The sequence below is a fragment of the Colletes latitarsis genome, chromosome 7, assembly GCF_051014445.1.
Source record: "Colletes latitarsis isolate SP2378_abdomen chromosome 7, iyColLati1, whole genome shotgun sequence".
Taxonomy (NCBI): domain Eukaryota; kingdom Metazoa; phylum Arthropoda; class Insecta; order Hymenoptera; family Colletidae; genus Colletes; species Colletes latitarsis.
In genome coordinates this window covers 19,573,730-19,591,877 of record NC_135140.1, presented here as the reverse complement: position 1 = coordinate 19,591,877, position 18,148 = coordinate 19,573,730, and the positions used below count along the sequence as shown (strand labels likewise).

Here is an 18,148-nt window from a genome sequence, read left to right as displayed (position 1 = left end):
CATACCATCCTCTATAAATACGTAAAAGAATTTGCATCCTTTATGGGACGACCTAATATACAATTGTTGGCGAATTAACGAGGGACTTGACCGCGTTTCCGCGGCGTATTCACCGGCGCATACTTGTGGAAAGGACGAGTAAACGTTCAACGTAAACGCTTCCCAAAGGTATTCTTAACGAAGTGGCTTCATTGAAGAAGAGAGGGTACCGGGTTTCTCGTTCCACGTAAAACAGGAAATTATTTTTCTCGACTTTTCATAAAAGGAAATACTTGATTTTGCCACTCGGGACACCGCCATCTTTCTGTTATCTCGTGTGGGAAAATTTTAGGTGGAAAACAATAGGTAGAAAATTGTATTCTCCTACGTATACTCTCTGAATTTTTCTAGGTGGGAAATGGCACTTTTCATTTTCCAGCAGGTGGAAAAATATATTTTCCTACGCAAGCATACGAATTTTTTAGGTGGAAAAATGGCAGTTCCCATTTTCCAGTAGGTGGAAAAGTATACTCCCATGCGTGAACACCTGAATTTTCTTAGGTAAGACATGGCATTTTCCATTTTCCAGTAGGTGGAAAATTTCCAACATCCTTGAGGACGTGATCGATGTTTCTCAATATCGCAAAATCAAATCCCGCGGTGTATTGTTAAAAGGATGAGCAAACGGGCAACGTAAACGCTTCCCAAAGGTATTCCGGACAAAGTGCTTCATTGAGGAAGAAAGGACGAGAGAGTATGCGTTTGACTGGCGATGCTACTCCGGGGTAAAAAAGAAAAGAAAAAAACACGACGCCAGGTGCATGTTTCGAGGCACTTTACAGCGTATGTACGTGGGCAACAGCACGCGTGCACCACGGCACGAGTCCCTCGAACACCCGACAGGCAGATGTTTCGCCTCTTGGGAGGCTTTAATGCCGCCCCACCCTAACCTCCAATGTATTTCTCTTCCTTCAAGCCAGCGACCGCCCTCGAACGCGAACCTCTCGGAAAAGAAACATTCTATGCATTTCGTTTCGGTCTCTCTCGTTCGGTTGCATCTTTTTATAACAATACTTTCCCCTTGTCATTACTAACGTAAGATTCCGGATCTGTGGGTTTGTGATGTCCCTATAATTTCTATTATTCTTGCTCGATCAAAACGAAATTTACTGTAATAATTCTTTATGTTCCGATGGTGACTATAGGCTACTCGAATCACCCGTGTTACAAAGCTAACATAAAACAAATGCCCCAGTAAGGCCCTAATTTGTCTAAGAAAATGTAAATGTTAAGTAGAATGAAGTCACCCAGTGGTCAGCCAATACCCAAAGTCTTAGAATAATTATAGTGAATATTTTGAGGATTGAAACGCGACGGTGGTGAGAATTGGACCTATCCGCCGCCGTCGCGAAAAACAAACGCCTTTTCACCGAGTTCGCGCCCTCGATAAATCCTCAGCGGAGACTCCTATTGTCTTACGCCGACAAGCGTCGTTTGACTCCGACGCGTCCATAAGGGAGGGAGGAACAATGAAGACGGCGAAGGGTTGAAAGAGATAGTCTAGCAGGGGCCACTCGTTCGTTTATACGAAGACAAAACCCTCAGACGCGTAGGCTTCAGGTGGAGTGCATCAGCTGCCACTTGGACACGCGCCATAGAAGCCTTCGCCGTGTCGCCTCCTTCTTTTTTCCCTTTCTCCGCGGCGCTTCCTTCCTTCCTTCCTTCCTTTCTTTTGCCTTTCTTGCAGACATACATGTCCGCGAAGCTCTCTCGCGTGGAATAGACGCGACGGGGATGGGTACTGCTAGACTATGCCGTTAGGAGAAATTGTTGTTTACTGCCGGTGACTGCTGATGCTTGGGAGCACTTGCAGGGTTCAGAGACTCTGCAACCTCCTCAAGCTTCACAAGTTCCAGGGGACTATTGTTCTTGAAGATTTTTGAGGACTCGGGAGCTGCGTTTGGAAGTTCAAGAAACTTTTTATGGGTTCATAGTCCTTTGTGGCTTTTTACGTTTGGGGCAGTTGTAGAGTTCAGAGAGTCTGCAACCTCCTCAAGCTTCACCAGATCTAGAGCACTATCGTTCTTCAGGATTTGAGAGGACTCAAAAGCTGTGTTTGGTCATTCAAAAGACTTTATAGGTTCATAGTCTTCGGTAATTAATATTAGTTGGAACGTAAGAGGCAAGGTTCATTGTTTGGAAGTGTTCGTGGTCGCGTTTGAGTAACCTGAGCTATTTCGAGGCGAACCTTGGCGCGGGCCAAAGAGAAGTATTTCTCAGACGAGAACACTAGTGCCATTCGGCGATATTTAATTTCAGCAAGGCGTACCGGCAGCTTCAAGAGTCGCTGCTCATCGAAGCCACCAGGAAACCGACAAGCTGCTTCTCGTCGTTTTTCGCCAAGTCGTGGCTCGTTACGCGCGCCGCGAGATTAACGTCGCGTAATTAAATGGCGCCGACGTTCACGGGTCGGTCGTAGGGATGGCTTCGAGTTCGATAAATGCTCGCGAACAGGGCTAAATAAATTTAATTAAGCATTTTTGCTCGCGAACCAATATCTCAATGTCATTAAGATTCGCTTCGTAAGTTCGAGCACTACTTCATTAATTATTAATATAAAATTTAAAATCTGTGTGTTTGTGATTCCCCTATAACTCCTTCTATTTTCGTTCGATTTAGGCGAAATTTTGTTTGGTTGTTCTTTATGTTCTGATGGAAAATATAGGCTACTAAGTTATGAAAATATTAGATCAGATTACTCGATATTAAATCAGAATACTCGCTAGATGGTCGACTCCATCGCTAGAGGCAGCAGAGTTCATTGGTGAGCACGCGCATGTCGACTCTGCGAGTTCCTGTTTCGCTCGGAAAGCGCGATTTTCAGACTTTTAAATTTCCTCTCAGATAAAATTTCGGGAGGAGGAAAAAAAAGAGAATCCTTCGAGAACGTTTTAAAAGGGAAATGCAATCACGTAGTGCTCCAGTGGTCGTTTTGTCTCGCGATGACCGCTTTTGATACCGCCAGAATAATGTACAGGGTGTTTCAGAATTACTGCCGATGAAAAGATTCGACGAGAGCGCGCGCCGAGTTTGGTGAATAGATAACGAACAGTATCAGATCCTTTTTTGCAAACGTTGTACCAACCAATGGAAATTGAAACGGGAAAAGGCAAACAGTTTGTAGGTTAGGGGAAGTTCCGAATAAAAACATTCGTTTTTAATAACAGCGCACTGCCAATTATTGATTACCTAACTTCAAATATACCTGCTTCCGTATTAAAACTGTGAATTTTTCCCACCAAAAGCATTATTTTACCTTTCCCCCAACAACCTAACCTCAAATGTACCAGTTTCTGTATTACAATCGCGAAAGTACATTATAAAAAACTTCCAAGATGGCCGCAAAAAATTTCATTAACGTGCCCCACCGCCCGAAACAAACAAGCTTTACCGCGTACATTTCTAACCTGATCGTTATTCACCAAACGCCTACAATTTCTAATTATTCATCGAGTCCGACTATTACGCTAATTAGAAGTTAATTTAACGTCTCTCTCTCACGAAATATTAGAAATTGACTTCGCTACAGTTTTTATCGATACGGTTTGGAATGGAATTAAATATGGCGATCGAGGTCGCGTGACTTCTGTTGCTTTATTTCTCGCGAATCCGTTAAAATTGCGTTTTTTTGTTCGCCGAGCGAAATGTTGTCCGTCGACAACAACAAGAAGAAAAGATAAAAATGAAAAAGAACAGGTAAATCCACCATTCGACTTGCCGTAAGAAAACGGTCCCAATTAGAGCTGAAAACTTGAGCGCGCGAGCGCACGCGACTGCATTATTCATGGGCTCGTCTCGCTGTTACGCTGATAACAATGTAGCTCGTCGTTAAAAAAAAAAAAAAAAAAAAAAACAAACAAAAAAAAAAGAAACCAACATCGCGAGATTCACTCGTTCGCCGCGATTTTCCACCGGTTTTTCTTCGTGCTCGAGATATTCGATGCCCGGTTGCGTGCCACGAGCAAGAGAGGAAATTATTTCGCGAGGAGGAGGGGTTCAGCGGAGTCTAACACACTGCCGCGCACCGTTAATGGCAATCAACGGTTGTTAATTGCTCGATGATAATTAGTCGGGACGCTACGGTCCCGCAGTAATGGAGCACGGTTTAATAATTCCTTTAATGAATTCGAGACACCGCGGTCTTTTCCGAACGATGGAGGAGCCAACGAACCACCGTTCCTCCTTGATAATGCACGTACGATGCGAATCTAAACAAGCTTTGTTATGATTCGCCTGAATTTTGAAGATTTCAACGACTAAGAGTGTTTAATAGCATCAAATTCTGTCAGCCTTTACTTCGCGATAGGTACAAGCGAGATGTTGTGGCTGTTCAAGGTCACTGATCGGGTTACCCCCTCCATGATCCTTACGTGCGTCACGTGATCGTCTCTTTTACAATATTTTCTTTGCAATGTATTTTCTCTCACATGGGTATTGTTTATTTTATGCTAGAGAAATAAACACTATTTATAGTACGACAAATTTGGCTCAATAAATATTGCAAGACAGTAAGAAGAAATTAAACATAGTAAATTACATTCATATATTGCTCAAATTTGATTGGGAGCATTCTCACAATACTTCAGTACAAAAATTTATAAACCATTGGGATTAATTATTTTACCATTTATGATTTTCATTAAAAACTGAGATATTTGTTGCTTTTCTCAAGAATAATCTTTACTCGATCTTTCCTCGTCGTTTGCAAACGTAAAGTTTCCCGAATATTTCTTCGTATTGCGAAAGACGATTTACTGCAGCCAGTGCGTGGGAACGCGGTCTACGCTCGAAAGATACTCCGCTCCCTTTTATGCATATAATTAACGCGAATAAGTTGCAGTGGAATCGCTCGAGGAGCGTTCCTCGGATTAAAAATTTCCATAAAATAGCCGGAAGCTGTCTGCGTAACTCGAAGCATGCAGCGCCTAGCTCGAAACGACCGTACAACCCGGAAGTTACTACAAATTAGGACATACATTGTTACGAGACATGAAAAATTAATTATAAAGTTGCGATTTTATTTACGCGCTTTTAATATCTCGCTCGATAAAGCCAGGCAGTTTCCACTTGCTTTTTACTTTCTTCGATCGTGGCTCCTTTGTTAACCATGTCGATTTGCAAGAAAATAAATCGATAGGCGATGCTCTTGAACAGTCTATCCATTGTGGACCGACAAATCGATTTTTGAATCCGATTTTCTCGAAGACCAAGCCCAGTAGGAAAAAAGTTCTTTTGCAATTTTCGACTTATTTTTATACAAGGAATCCGTGTATTTTCTCAGAATGAATTCCTCGTATCAACCTAAATGAAAAAGTTCTTTTCCGTTTTCCAATCCGATGCTCCGTTGTCGAGATATAAGCAGTTAAACTTTTCGCGCGTGTAACCGTATATATAGCACGTGACTTGCAATCAGCTGACTGGGATCAAAATGACGCGCGCCAGTAATTGCATCAGTAGACTTATCTGCTTATATCTCGGCAACGAAGCTTCGGATTTCGAAACGGTAAAGGGCTTTTCGATTTCTTTTTGCACGTGGAATTCATCCTGATAAAGAATTCCACGTTTTTCCCGAACAGTAGTTAAACTTAAACTTAAACGCAGTTTAGAATTAGGTTTCCAGAATTGCAATCCCAATTATTAGTTTATTTCTATTGGAAATTCAATCTGAAAGATATTTTAGACACTCTAAGAGTTAGATTTTACCTTATACCTTTGCTGTTTAATTTTAGTAAGGTCGATTTAACGATAAATCATTCGAATAAGACCGTGTAAACAAGCTGATAGATACCGGTTAATGAAGTTTGTGGGCGTGGAATAGCCTAACTGCAAACGGGATCTGATGACCTTTTCCTGAACAGTCACCATCCTCGAGCTTCTGGAACTCTGGTGCACCCTGGTGGTCCTTATCACTTGGTAACAGTGGTGCCTCGTTTGGCCGGACACCTTGTCGTTTCTGGGTTCAATCATCGTGAACATGATTGCTTTCACTGATCACCGTTGAATCGATCACTATCACCGGACGCAGTCTCACTGTTTTCACTCGCGGTTTCGTGGTTCATTTTCGTCACGATGAATGAATCTGTTTACATCTGCTTATCACAGTACTCTTTGGTTCGTCGGGCAATATCGGATGCGTCTTACTATCCGAGATACATTTCGGTACCCAATAGACCTGAATATGAAGAGGTAAAGACATTTAGATTCAGCATTTTAACCCTTCGGATACTGCGACGTTTATCGGTCTGGGGCGTGCGTGGAACGCCCAAAGGCGTGCTACGGACACGGTTAACGAGTATAACTTTGAGAGTTCTGCACAGACCATGTACCAACCCTTCAAACATCAGCACCTGAAGGGTTAAGGATTATTTCTTCGATAAATGGCGAAGCTTTCAAGCAAAGTAAAATGTCCAGCAATTTTATCATGTACAGGGACGCAATTTTCCACTCTGAGTCTTAGTAATTAGTGCATACGTTAATTTTAACACACTTTTCTGACATCAGAGAACGTGACCGCGATTCTTTTTATACAAACTGGATCTTTTTCAGTACAACGATCGACTCGCTAATAAAATGCAAACGCCTAACAGCGGTTATCGATGAAATTTAATTTAATGCTCGCGAATTAACCGCGATGAAAGTTGAGGTTGTTTAAAGCGCGATCCAATTTTTTTAACAACGCGTCAGTTAGCCTGATATGATCGACGATTTATTTACGCTCGCGCGTTTTTCCAGCTCGATCGAAAACGACGATACGATACGGACAACCGATACGCGGGACGTTTTCACTCGTTCCTCTTTTCCGGTTAATTGACAACCGATCGCAACTTTCTAATGACACACGATTTAATATGCAACAGCACGAACCGAGCCAAATACGTGCGACACTCTCAAAATGGAGGGGCCCGTAACCGCAGGAAACGAAACTCTTCTTTTTTTATTGCTTCACTATTGCTTCTTTAAGTAACCGTTATACATATATTGTTATTCAATGGGAGAAGCACTATGACCGTCGCCAGTACAGTTTTCTGCGAACGTTTCTCGTACTTTTCGCGTGCCTCGATGGGGGAACAATTTTACGTGGCCATTTTTCAATCAGTTTTCTTCGAGACAAAATTAATTAATTTCTTTCTTGTAAAAATAATTATACTTCCTCCTAATTTCTCACATAGTCTATCTTGTATATTTCATGTTGCTATAATAATTGAAAAATCGTGTAATTTTAAAGGGTGATTTTGCAACGCTTTGTCGTGTTAAATCGAAACAATTGACTGCAACAGGACATCGAGAGGCACGATTCCCTGTAATTAATTGTTATTTTCGAAACCACGAGCAACGAGGGAATTATAGTCCCTTTTATCTAGCGAACTTGAACACTGGCGGCGCCGCAAAAACATTTCCGCGCGTAATTAGTCCGCGGTTATGATACTTAATTGCATTCGGCGCTTTGATAATTACTATCTCTTTATCATATCCCGCGTGTTTGTTATTAAATATTATAATTATCATTGTACAGTAAACATTTTGTTATAATATGTCTATAATTATTATTATTATATGGCTCTATTACGCAAATTTAATTATAATAGGTGATTGTGGTTGTGGTAATAGGTGGGATGAAGTTAAATATATAATTACTGAAACCTAATCTTAATTATATTTTTACAAGAATAATATCTGCCCCATATTGTAATATGAATTTTTGTCGATACTGGTAGATATCGAAGAAAAAAAGGATAAAAAATCGTTCGCTGGTAATTAGTTTATGCTCGTGTAACTAGAACGTGTCAGTGGATACCGTTTGTTCTTCTTTAGCTCGACTGTATCGGGAACTCACGTACGAAAAAGCTTTGGAATAACGATGAGCGGCGATCGTTCGCGTCCAAGAATTCTCGCGTGTTTTCAGCATTTAACAATCGATAAAAATAGTGCTGCCTAATTTCGAGAAAAAGCAATACTCGACCTCCATTTTTACTCAAAAATATTTGGTTCGAGCTTAGACAACTATAAATAAAAAATAAATTCTTTTTTCAGTGAAAATTTGAAGTATTCTTATAGACAGTCACTTTGTAAAATAGTCTGATTAAAAGTAGTAAATGAATTTTGAAATACAGAGCGTAATTTGTAAAATAAATTTATATTTGTAGGCGAGAAAAATATGTAATTATTTATTCGTCAGATACGAAAGTTAGTTGCTCCAGGGAATATATTTACAAGATAGTAAATATTTAATTTATATTCCACGGAGAAACCGAGTCTTCTAGTTTCTCTTCTCTGTTATCTGTTATTTAAATATTATCTAAATTTGCTTCTAGCTTAACGAAGAATCTCAAAGAAGAAACTAGCACGCTAATGGAAATACAAATATTTCTGCAGCTGAAATATCGCGAGAAGAAAGTTGAAAAGTGCTTTTATAGATATATTATGGACTCTTAATTTGCTTATCTGAAGTTAGTTGAGACTCGAGTGACATTTAAAAATTGATAAAAATATAACTGGGCCTCCCATACGTCTCGTCTTTCGCTGAAATTAATTTTAAGTTGACCCTTTAATTCCCTCCGTAGCTATAAATTTAAAATTAAGTATATTTTTTTATTCGACCTTTTAATCTTGATAATTTTGTCGTTGCAACGGTGAATTGGTAGAAACGATGTTCCCATTAAAGAACACTGACCGTTAAAGTGTTAACCGACTTGTACGTTTTGATCGTTAATCATGAACCGTTGCTCGAAAAATCAGGTTTCATTATTGTAGAACAAATTAGACAAACGGAGCAACTTTTTAACGGTTCTTTAAAGAAACACGAATGAATGCATCGAGTTTCGTAAATAATCGTAGCAAATATTCGATTTAAAAGCGTGGAAATATTTCTAATCGAACGAGAATAATAATACTGAATCATTTTTCAATATAAAATAAAAATTTAGATTATGCAAAGAAAGATTACGCGATGGAGGCTCGTATTATACAATTCGGTGTGAATTATCTCTCTTTATTTTAACTTAACTTTCTTCGCACACATCTGGTCGTGAATCTGCGACACCCATCACTTTCATACTCCTCTGGAACATGAACAGATGAGTGCAGGGGAGAGCTATGTTAAAATAAAAAGATATAATTCAGGATGAATTATCCAACACAGATTTCCATTACACAATCATCCTTAATATCGCTTCTTTTCGACTGAAATATTTCCATATCATTAAATAAAATATGTATTGGTAGATGGGTGCATTTTTCATACAAAAACCAATAAAAAATCTCTTTATCAAGATAACATTTTTGCCAATTACTCTAACAGAACTATTTCTATCTTCTATTTATTTACGAGATCATGCTAAAAAATTTCAATACCTATAACACTATATTTGATTAGAATGGTCCTCTAAATCAAGATAAAATTATCACCTCCCAAGGTCAGTTCTATTAAAGCAATTGTCAAGTACACTATGATTTAGAATTTTTTCAATTCTTTTTCTCGAGTAACAAATTTTCACAGAAGAATTATTTCATTTTTCGCTTTCCACTTGTTTTTGTGTAAAAAAATCACCCAATTTCCAGTGGTTCCTTTCATCACTAATCAATTTGCACAACGTTTATACGACGGAATAACTATTGATATTGTTGAGGGGAAGAAAACTGGTCCTTTTGCAAGAAACTTTATCTTCGTTCCGCGTAACACCTTTGGTCGTCGAAATCGCGAACGCGATCGGTATTCCAGCGCCCGAGGAACGATATTTCTCGCGGACGTAGCTCGATAATGCTTATCGAAGCTTGGACGGCGATATCCATCGCGATACGAAGGAAATAACGAGGGAAATACCTCGACATATCGCCGCACACGTTGATTCGCTAGCGTCAAGCACGGTACTGTTTGCCGTTAGCTTCGATACCATAATGGAACTGTCAAAGTCAAACGAAAGGTGGAGCAGAGGCCTCCCACCGGTGACTTCGACGCGTGTATAGCGCGGTGCTCCTGCCGGCGTTCTACCGTTCGAGAATAGAGGTCAATTTACACAGTAAGAATTTCCGACGATCGTCACAGAAATTGAGCTTTGAATTTTTTACCTCCAAGCTCCATGGCCAGCATTCCAATTTAACACGATTTTTTTTCTTAATCGTTCTTTTCTTTTTTAAATGCCCCAGGGAAATTAAATCCCCGGCTTTGTTAACCCTGCTGCGGTTTTACCCGACATTTTTCTCCCACCACACCTTCGCTTAGTAATATTTACTATCATCGGAAAATGTATCGAAATTATTAAGATACACTTGTGTTCCCTTTTAACGTTGTATTAAGCTCCCATTGTTATCGATGAAATGTATTAATAATGAAAATAGTTACTTAAGGTCTTCTGGACAATTTAAAGAGTAGGTCGTCGATAATAATTAGTTTATGGAGAACGTCTGGTTCGAAAATACAGATTTTTACACCCGTGTAAAAAGCAACTGAACCGAGGATAGAAAAATTATCATTCCACTAACCGGTGCTGCACTTTCACGTATGGTAATGGATCGCGATAACGATTTCGTGTTTACGCGAATGGGCGTCTCGACAAATCGCCCATTTCGACACCGAACTCACATTTTTAAAGGCGTCGTCTCACGTGAGATTGATAAACCTACACATATGTCGTTTGGATATTTCACGATCTGTCGCCTAACCTCAAAAAAAAATTTTATTACTGCGAAAATTAAAGGCAAAATAAGGCCTAAATGATAGTCTGATCTTAGACTGAGGGATCTTACTAAATTTCTAGTATTTATTTGTAATAGAATCAACCGATTAATTCTAGCTGTGCTCAACAAATTAAATTCCCTAGACTCGAATCGACGTAGGACCTCGTAATCCTTTCTTGCTCCTCATAAACAGTATCAGACGACAGCTAATAACTAGGCTAAGGGCCAATCTCATTAAACCTGTATAGCTATACTAATTTTCCCTTCGTTCAAGTTAGGAATAACTCTTCCAAGTACCCATCATCGCGCCAGTGTAATTACGTTACGTACACTAGCGTACGTAGCCGGGGCAAAGAGATGTTCAATATGCCCGTGGCAAAAGTAAAAGTCAGTCATCGAGAGAAAGCTCTTGTCTCTATACGCTCGGCCTAGACATCCTAGCCCCGGTAGGGTTAACGCCGGGTCACCGAACATTAATATCCACGTTTATAAACCGGAAACGAACACGCGTTCCTGGCTAACTTTTTGCTGGAAAAGTATGGACACGTGTAATTTGAAATTTAAATATACGGCTGTGAAGTATAGTTACTGCCACTTTCACACATTGTAATGTTGGTAATACTAATACAATCAGTTTGCCAAAGATGGTGAGCGATGAGCTTCGAAGGAGAGATCGTTCGACGATAGAGTAAGAATCTGGTCTCCATCAATCTTTATTTTTATTTGAAAAATACTGAAGTTGCTATATTTTCAATTTCTTTTTTTTTTTTTTAAATATCCAATGTTTTTCCCTTACAATATATTTAATTTGTCTGTTGAGAATATTTATAAGTATTAATAATTCCGAAAAATGTAAAAAGTCACTAGTTTTGATCGTCGAAACGGGGATTCCTCTCTGGATGCCTTTCAAGTTGCACCTCCGGCGCCTCGTCGTTTCCTCGAAACGCAATTAGGCCGAGCAAACATCCGCCCGTCTTTGTCGTCGCGAAGCATAGCGTTCGGAAGCAAATTGGTTATAGCACCGAGGGAAAGTGTAAACGATGTTGCTAGTTTGCGGGAAAAATCACCGCCGTATAGAATTTCCTAGGGGGAATTCGGTCCTGGGAGTTCCGGGGAAAAGATTAGCGCCGTAGTTTAGGGACAAATTGGCAAGACTGGCTGGGAACGAATTAATATGCACGTTCGGGGACAAGTTTGAGGCCGCTGAAAGGGAATTAATATGGGAGTTTCCACGCCAACGTTGGCGCCAGTGTCCAGGGACAAATCGACACGTGTTTGGGGATAAATTAGCACGTTTAGAGGCTAACTATAGAAGCTCAGAGACGAGTTAGAATACCTAGGAACAAATCGACTCGAGAGTTACGAAGGATCCAAGGAATAATCAGCGTAAAAATCTAGAGATAAAGTCGTACGATAGTCTGGGGACAAATTTACTAGGGATAAAATGTCTACTGTACTCTGGAAACCTCTGGGGACCGGTTTAATCATTATCAGGCAGTAAAACAAAATGGATTCCAGTAGAGATCTACTTAGTTAAAGACTTGGACGATCTCCAACGCCAGCACCTGGTCTAACGCTTCTAAATTAATTTAGTATTATCTTTTATCGAGGCAGTAACTTTAAGGTTAGTATCTTCCAGTGGCCAGTTCCTCCATTAGTCCGAACGTTGAAAGATCCGAGTGTCCGATTGTTCCCGGTCGACCAATGACCACAACTCGACGGTCACAGTTTGCAAACCGAACGGAATCAGAGACTTGTCGGTCGAGTTAGGTTAGAAATCGAACGGCGGGTGGTGTCGTTGCTCGATGAGATCCGACCAGACCGCTAAAACGAGCAAAACCTCTGGAAAACCGGAGGAACCGTGGCACGGCTTTCTTGGATCGCGTGCCCGTTTCTTATTAGCCTACATCGAACCGTGCGTCTTCGACTTCTTATTAGAGTGTGACGTATTATCGTCCAAGTGAACTTGAACGACGCTAATTCATCGTCCGGCTGCGTTCCGGATGAAGGAGTACAAAAGAACCCGAACAGTCGTTAATTTTGCTAAAGGAGGGTGTAGAATTCGTTCTTGCCACAATTTCTAGGGTTAACTGACCTAAATCTTACACCCTCTTGGGACTTTTGCTTTTACAGGCATTTGTTAATTTACTGAGTTTCTAATTTTTGGTTCAAATAAACCCTCTGCACTCGTTAGGGTAATACGTATCTTGCAGTTTATTGACCTTACGAGTTTCGAAGATTACTAGTGTTGATACAAGACTGGATCTTTGGTAGTAAATATTTTGTAGATTCGATTAGTTCAAGGGGATCAATGGTCGTTTAGAGTTCGTAGACCTCACGACTTGGAAGAGATTTCTGGTATTGTCAGTAGATTGGGTAATACTCTGCTCTGGGCGAGTCCAGACGAATCAATGAAGGTCTCCGGTTCATGGAACTTATTCGTTTCAATGGATTTCTAGTATGACGTGTTCAGGCTGCAAGATTGTACGCCATTAAGATCCTTTCGACGTCAATCGAATGATTGTCCACTGTGCTGAGTCTATTTCTTCGCTCTACAAGGCAAAGGTGCCTAGTATGGCTCGTGCTCCCAACATGGACACTCGTAATATCTTGCGATACGAGCACTAAAACGTATCATGAACTGAAATAATCCTCAAGCGTCTATAAAAAGATACGCTGTAATTGTAACATCGCGTGATCAACAACTATCCAAGGGGAACTATTTTGGTGAATTTTGCTAGGGTTTTTTATTCAAGTCCACCATTTTTGGTACGATTTATCTAGAGAATTCTAGGGAGAAATAATCCTATTCTTACTGTACCAACTATCGTCCAAGACAACCGTATTAAGTTTTTAAATTGTCTTTTAGACCATCTCTTGGTTATCTTTTGCACGAACGTTCGACTAATGGCGACGCAAATTAAATAAATATAAATTCCAACGGCATTAAACGTTAAGGTTAATCGAAGTGACCGTCCAAATATCTCTGTGGGAACTGTTAGTGTCCACGAAGCTCCACTCTGATTGGAGCCATCGCTCAGAAAGAATAAACGTTATTGAGTAGTCCGAATGCCGAGTCGCTTTCTTCTGATCGCCTTTCAGTGGTTAATTCTTCGACGATTGCATGCATTCGCAACTGACGATCGTGTTCAGTCATCGCGAAGACGATCGTGGAATCTTTTTCTCGCTTTCTCGCGTGTCCGTCTTGATATTTTTACTCTGTCATTCCTTATTTTTCGACAACCGTGCGTAGGCTCGAGTCGTGACGAAGCAAAACCTGTTTTCTATTTATGCGGTTTCGGTTGCTACTATATTAATCCTTCATTTAGCTCGAACAACCGTTCTAGAAACTCTGGTGAATTACTTACCATTCGCCTGGTTTGTGAAGTTTCGCTTTTGACCGTTTATATTCATCAGTTATTTATATGATACACTTTAGCGAGTCTCCGTTATTCTGACCTAGAGATTTCTTTTTTCTACATTTCCTACACTGCGCGAATTCATTCCTGAACTTCGATGATTATTTTGCTCCATAGTGTAATATTTTATCCCCGTTAAGTAGGCCGTATTCCTAAATGTACTAGTTTATTTTCAGATCGTTGACAAACAAACAAATTACTTTCATGTTATTTGTTAATAAACGACGTCGCATCGACTGACGTCAATTTAGTGGTTTTTAACGACGTCGAGCAAATAATAAAATAAATGGAAAATGGAAAAGTACGAACAAAACGTAATTTACTTCGCGACATCCGCGATTAGAATGTCACGACAACGTGACATTTAATTTTTCACGATGACAAATGTCGTGACATTCAATACCGGGCATTAAAAGTCGTGACTCTGTGTGAAAATGAATTTCAACTATTCGCTCATCAACGTAGGAAAGCAAGGAGATATCGCGTGCAAGTATCAAGGTTTCGATACTAGATTCACACGCGAGAGAACGCTGAGCAAGTATCAAGGTTTGACGATAACTACACGACCTAACAGTATCACAATCTTAAATGCAGAATCATCGTTGAGCGATCATCCACTCCACTTGTCAACGCAGTGCAAGTATCAAAGTCCGTGAACAACTATCGAGGTTCAACTGTACAGTATCTGTGTAATTGATTTTTTGTAGAAAACCGACCACGTAGTATTACGTTAATAAAATCAAAGTGGTGTATTTTCGTTTCCGTCGAGACGAAGAAACAAACTTGTTCCTCGATGGGAGCTATGCAAGCCTTGGCACTCAGAATTTCTGCATACGTCCCGTTTGACGTGCCAGATACATGGAAAGCGAGCCGTAGAAAAAGGAAACGTCGAAACGCCTCTTTAACGCGTCGACCGTCGACAAAAGCGTTACCAGACCGCAATTACTTAGCGACGCGCCTAAAAAGGAACGCCTAACTGTCTACGATGTTTATGTGGATACGGACTTTTCGTCAAGGACAGAGGTTCGTACGCCTACAACCACCACGGTTATGGCAACGCGAAAATTACTATCTTTAGAAACTCTCCACACCATTAAGAAAAAAACGAAATAATAGTTAGAGACAATGATGCCACGATGAATTCCATTTACCACGGTTCCGCGCCGTATTTGAAATTCAAACTTTGCCGCCACGGCGACTACAAAATGGAGATTAGTTTCGAAACTGGCTACACCTCTTATGCGTTTATGTACTCGAAGTATTTTAGTAATAATTGCAGTGAAAAATTAAAAATGCAAAGTTTCTTGGGTATTGGCGAACAAAATATAACTTTCGAATATGTATACAACTTTTTAAAATTCATTTATTTTATTTTGCCCAGTGATAATATTAAATTTAATTTCTTTAATCATCATTGAGACTTATATTTCTGGTAATAGTAATAAAAATTGAGTCTTGTGTGAGGTTTTGACAAGGATTGATATTCGTGATGAGACGTACCAAAAGGTATTCGTTGAAATTTGTCAAGATTTGAATGGGACCGCGAACTGTCACAAGTAGAACGCTGTAACTGACATGTCGAGGTGAACGTGCCACGTGATTTTCCTGCTCATCGCGGAATACCATTTCTTCGCGCCATTTTAACGTCCCTGTCGGGCGAAACCTGTCTTTTCCATCAGTTTTCCATCAGGCTTGCGAAAGTCTGGATGAGTCATCGGCTTATTTGTCTAAACGCTTCTGCAACGCGGTTCTAAAACATCAGCGGCTGAGATTCTTCTCATCGTTATTTATGTTCCCCTTCGTCACTGTTTCTAGCCTGATCGTTGCCCAACCATTTTTCTAATTACTTTTATCTAACCAATCTGTTTTTGTCTCTATGAGAATACTTTCGCGTTTCTGAACCGTTCTTCTCCCGACAACATTCTTCGAATTCTTATTAGGTAATGTGTTGTTTGTCCGCGATTGCGCAACCTTTTCCAAACAGGTTTGCACAAACGGTGCATAAGGATAACACGTTGAGATAATTTCAGGAAAAAAAAAATAAAATTTAGAACATTTTTTATCTGTGTACAAGTTTCGATCAACCAATACAAGATAAACGATTCCAGTTCCGTTTAATAAAAATTGCAATCCGACTCGTGAAATGATATTACGTTTCGCGTTCGACGTATGAATGTTTAGGTCAATAATTGTGCATCGGTTTGTGTACGATCTGCATTTCCGTCACGTTATTCTGTCACTCCAGATCCAGTTTGAACGAGTCGTGGCTAAAAACAGTCAAAGAGAGGCAGCTCTCGACCCGTCAGAATTCAACTTTCATCGAGATTCCCACAAAACGATCCAGTCTACCGGGAAACGGCGCGTTTCGAAGGTAAACGGTCGGGCGCAATAACGTTTAAAACGAAAGTACGAACCCGATTGTTCGCTCGTGCATTGTGTCCGAGGCTGTTCTCAAGGAAAAAGCAGGATGATGGCGTCACCGAACGCTCGCTGGGTTTATGCAGACTTCTTAACGCGACTTATTGTCCGCGACTGACAGAGGTTGCTTCCATTTCTACGCACGGACAGCGCAAAAACAACAAATATTAATTTTTATTTAACCCAGACACGAGCAAGATCGATCGCGAATTTAATCCCGCGTTTGTATCGTTCGATCGACGAATCTATCATTCGAATCGGCGACAAAGAGTATCGCCAGCCTTGGAAAAGACATTTGTCGATAAACGAGAATAGATTTGACCCTGAGTTGAATGCTCTAATCTCCGTTTAATCCGCGCGGATCAACGAATTGACCGTATCCACCAAAAACATCGAACATGAACGCATTATGGAACACTTGCTTCATGAACGGTACTGTAAGCTTAACGGTACCAGCAATGCTATCCGCACACCACTATGTTCGTTTGTCCGCCACGTGTTCAGTGAATGTGTAGAGTGGCTGTTAACATAGTTATCGCATTCAGCTATCAATATATGCGCTGTCGTCAGGCATTGCCTATTCTAGCGTATACAGGTCGCCATAAAAGTCCAACGGCAAATTTTATGTGTTTTAGAAATATTCCAAACGAATATTATTATTCTACTCTGCTCTAAACTATTCTTATTCCGTGCTAGTTTAATCTACACTGCTCTAATTTTTGCTCTAGACGACTCTATTTTGCTCTAATTCACATTCTACTTTGCTGTATACTATTTGTGCTTCATTCTAGTATAATGTACTCTTATTCTACTCTAGCTACTTTAGTATATTATAGTCTGCTCCAATTTATTCTTATTCATCATTGGCTTTCGAATTGACATCGCTGGATTATCATTCTGTTTGGTAGAGTACGAGTAGCTTAGAGTAAATTAGAGCAGTGTAGAGTAGAGTAGAATAGAGTTAAATAGACTAGAGTAGAACATTACTCTACAGAACAATACGAGTTGTTGGAAGTAGAAAAGGGCAAAGTGGCTTAACATAGAGCTGATTAGAGCAGACTAGAGCAGAGTAGAATAGAATAAGGAGTAGAATTTTGGTCGTTTAACAATTTTATTAAGCGTAAAAAACTTCGTAAAGTCTCCGACACAGTCTTAGAAGAACTTTGAAGCACAGAACGCAAATTTTGATGTAAATAGATGCACAATTATCCTAAAAATAGCGAACAGATCTGCGTAAGAATGTATATTACGCCATAAATCGATCCCATTACTTGTTCGTGTTGCAACAACGAGAAGAGGAAGACAGAACTTTCCCACGGACCCGGTTGGCTTTAAAATAGACTTTAAAATTGCTCTGCTTAATTCGCGGCTGTGTCGCGGCGACGATTTGAAAACGAGTCGACGAGATTACCGTTACCGGGTGTTTCTAATCGAACGAACCGAAAACTTTGATTGACGGTTCGTTTGGGGAAACTGATTAAGGCTAACGGTCGGGGAAAAAAGGTTCCCGGTGGCTTTCTAATCCTAACACACGGCCACGTATGAAAAACACGAACGAGAAATGGTTTATCGGGTGTGAAACGCGAACTAGTCGTGCT

The 18,148-nt window shown here is 40.2% G+C and overlaps 1 protein-coding gene across 6 annotated transcripts in view; it reads right to left on the bottom strand.

Annotated features, from left to right (window-relative positions):
* Positions 1-18,148, bottom strand: part of Siz (Brefeldin-resistant Arf-GEF family protein schizo) — a 73,091-nt gene that overhangs the window by 15,155 nt on the left and 39,788 nt on the right. The window contains exon 3 of one of the 6 annotated variants that reach the window (XM_076769054.1): positions 5,828-6,211. The exons of the other annotated variants lie outside the window; for them this stretch is intronic. Coding sequence (XP_076625169.1) covers positions 5,828-6,015 — 188 coding nt within the window. The 5' untranslated portion in view covers positions 6,016-6,211. The remainder of the gene's footprint in view (positions 1-5,827; positions 6,212-18,148) is intronic. 6 annotated transcript variants of the gene reach the window in all.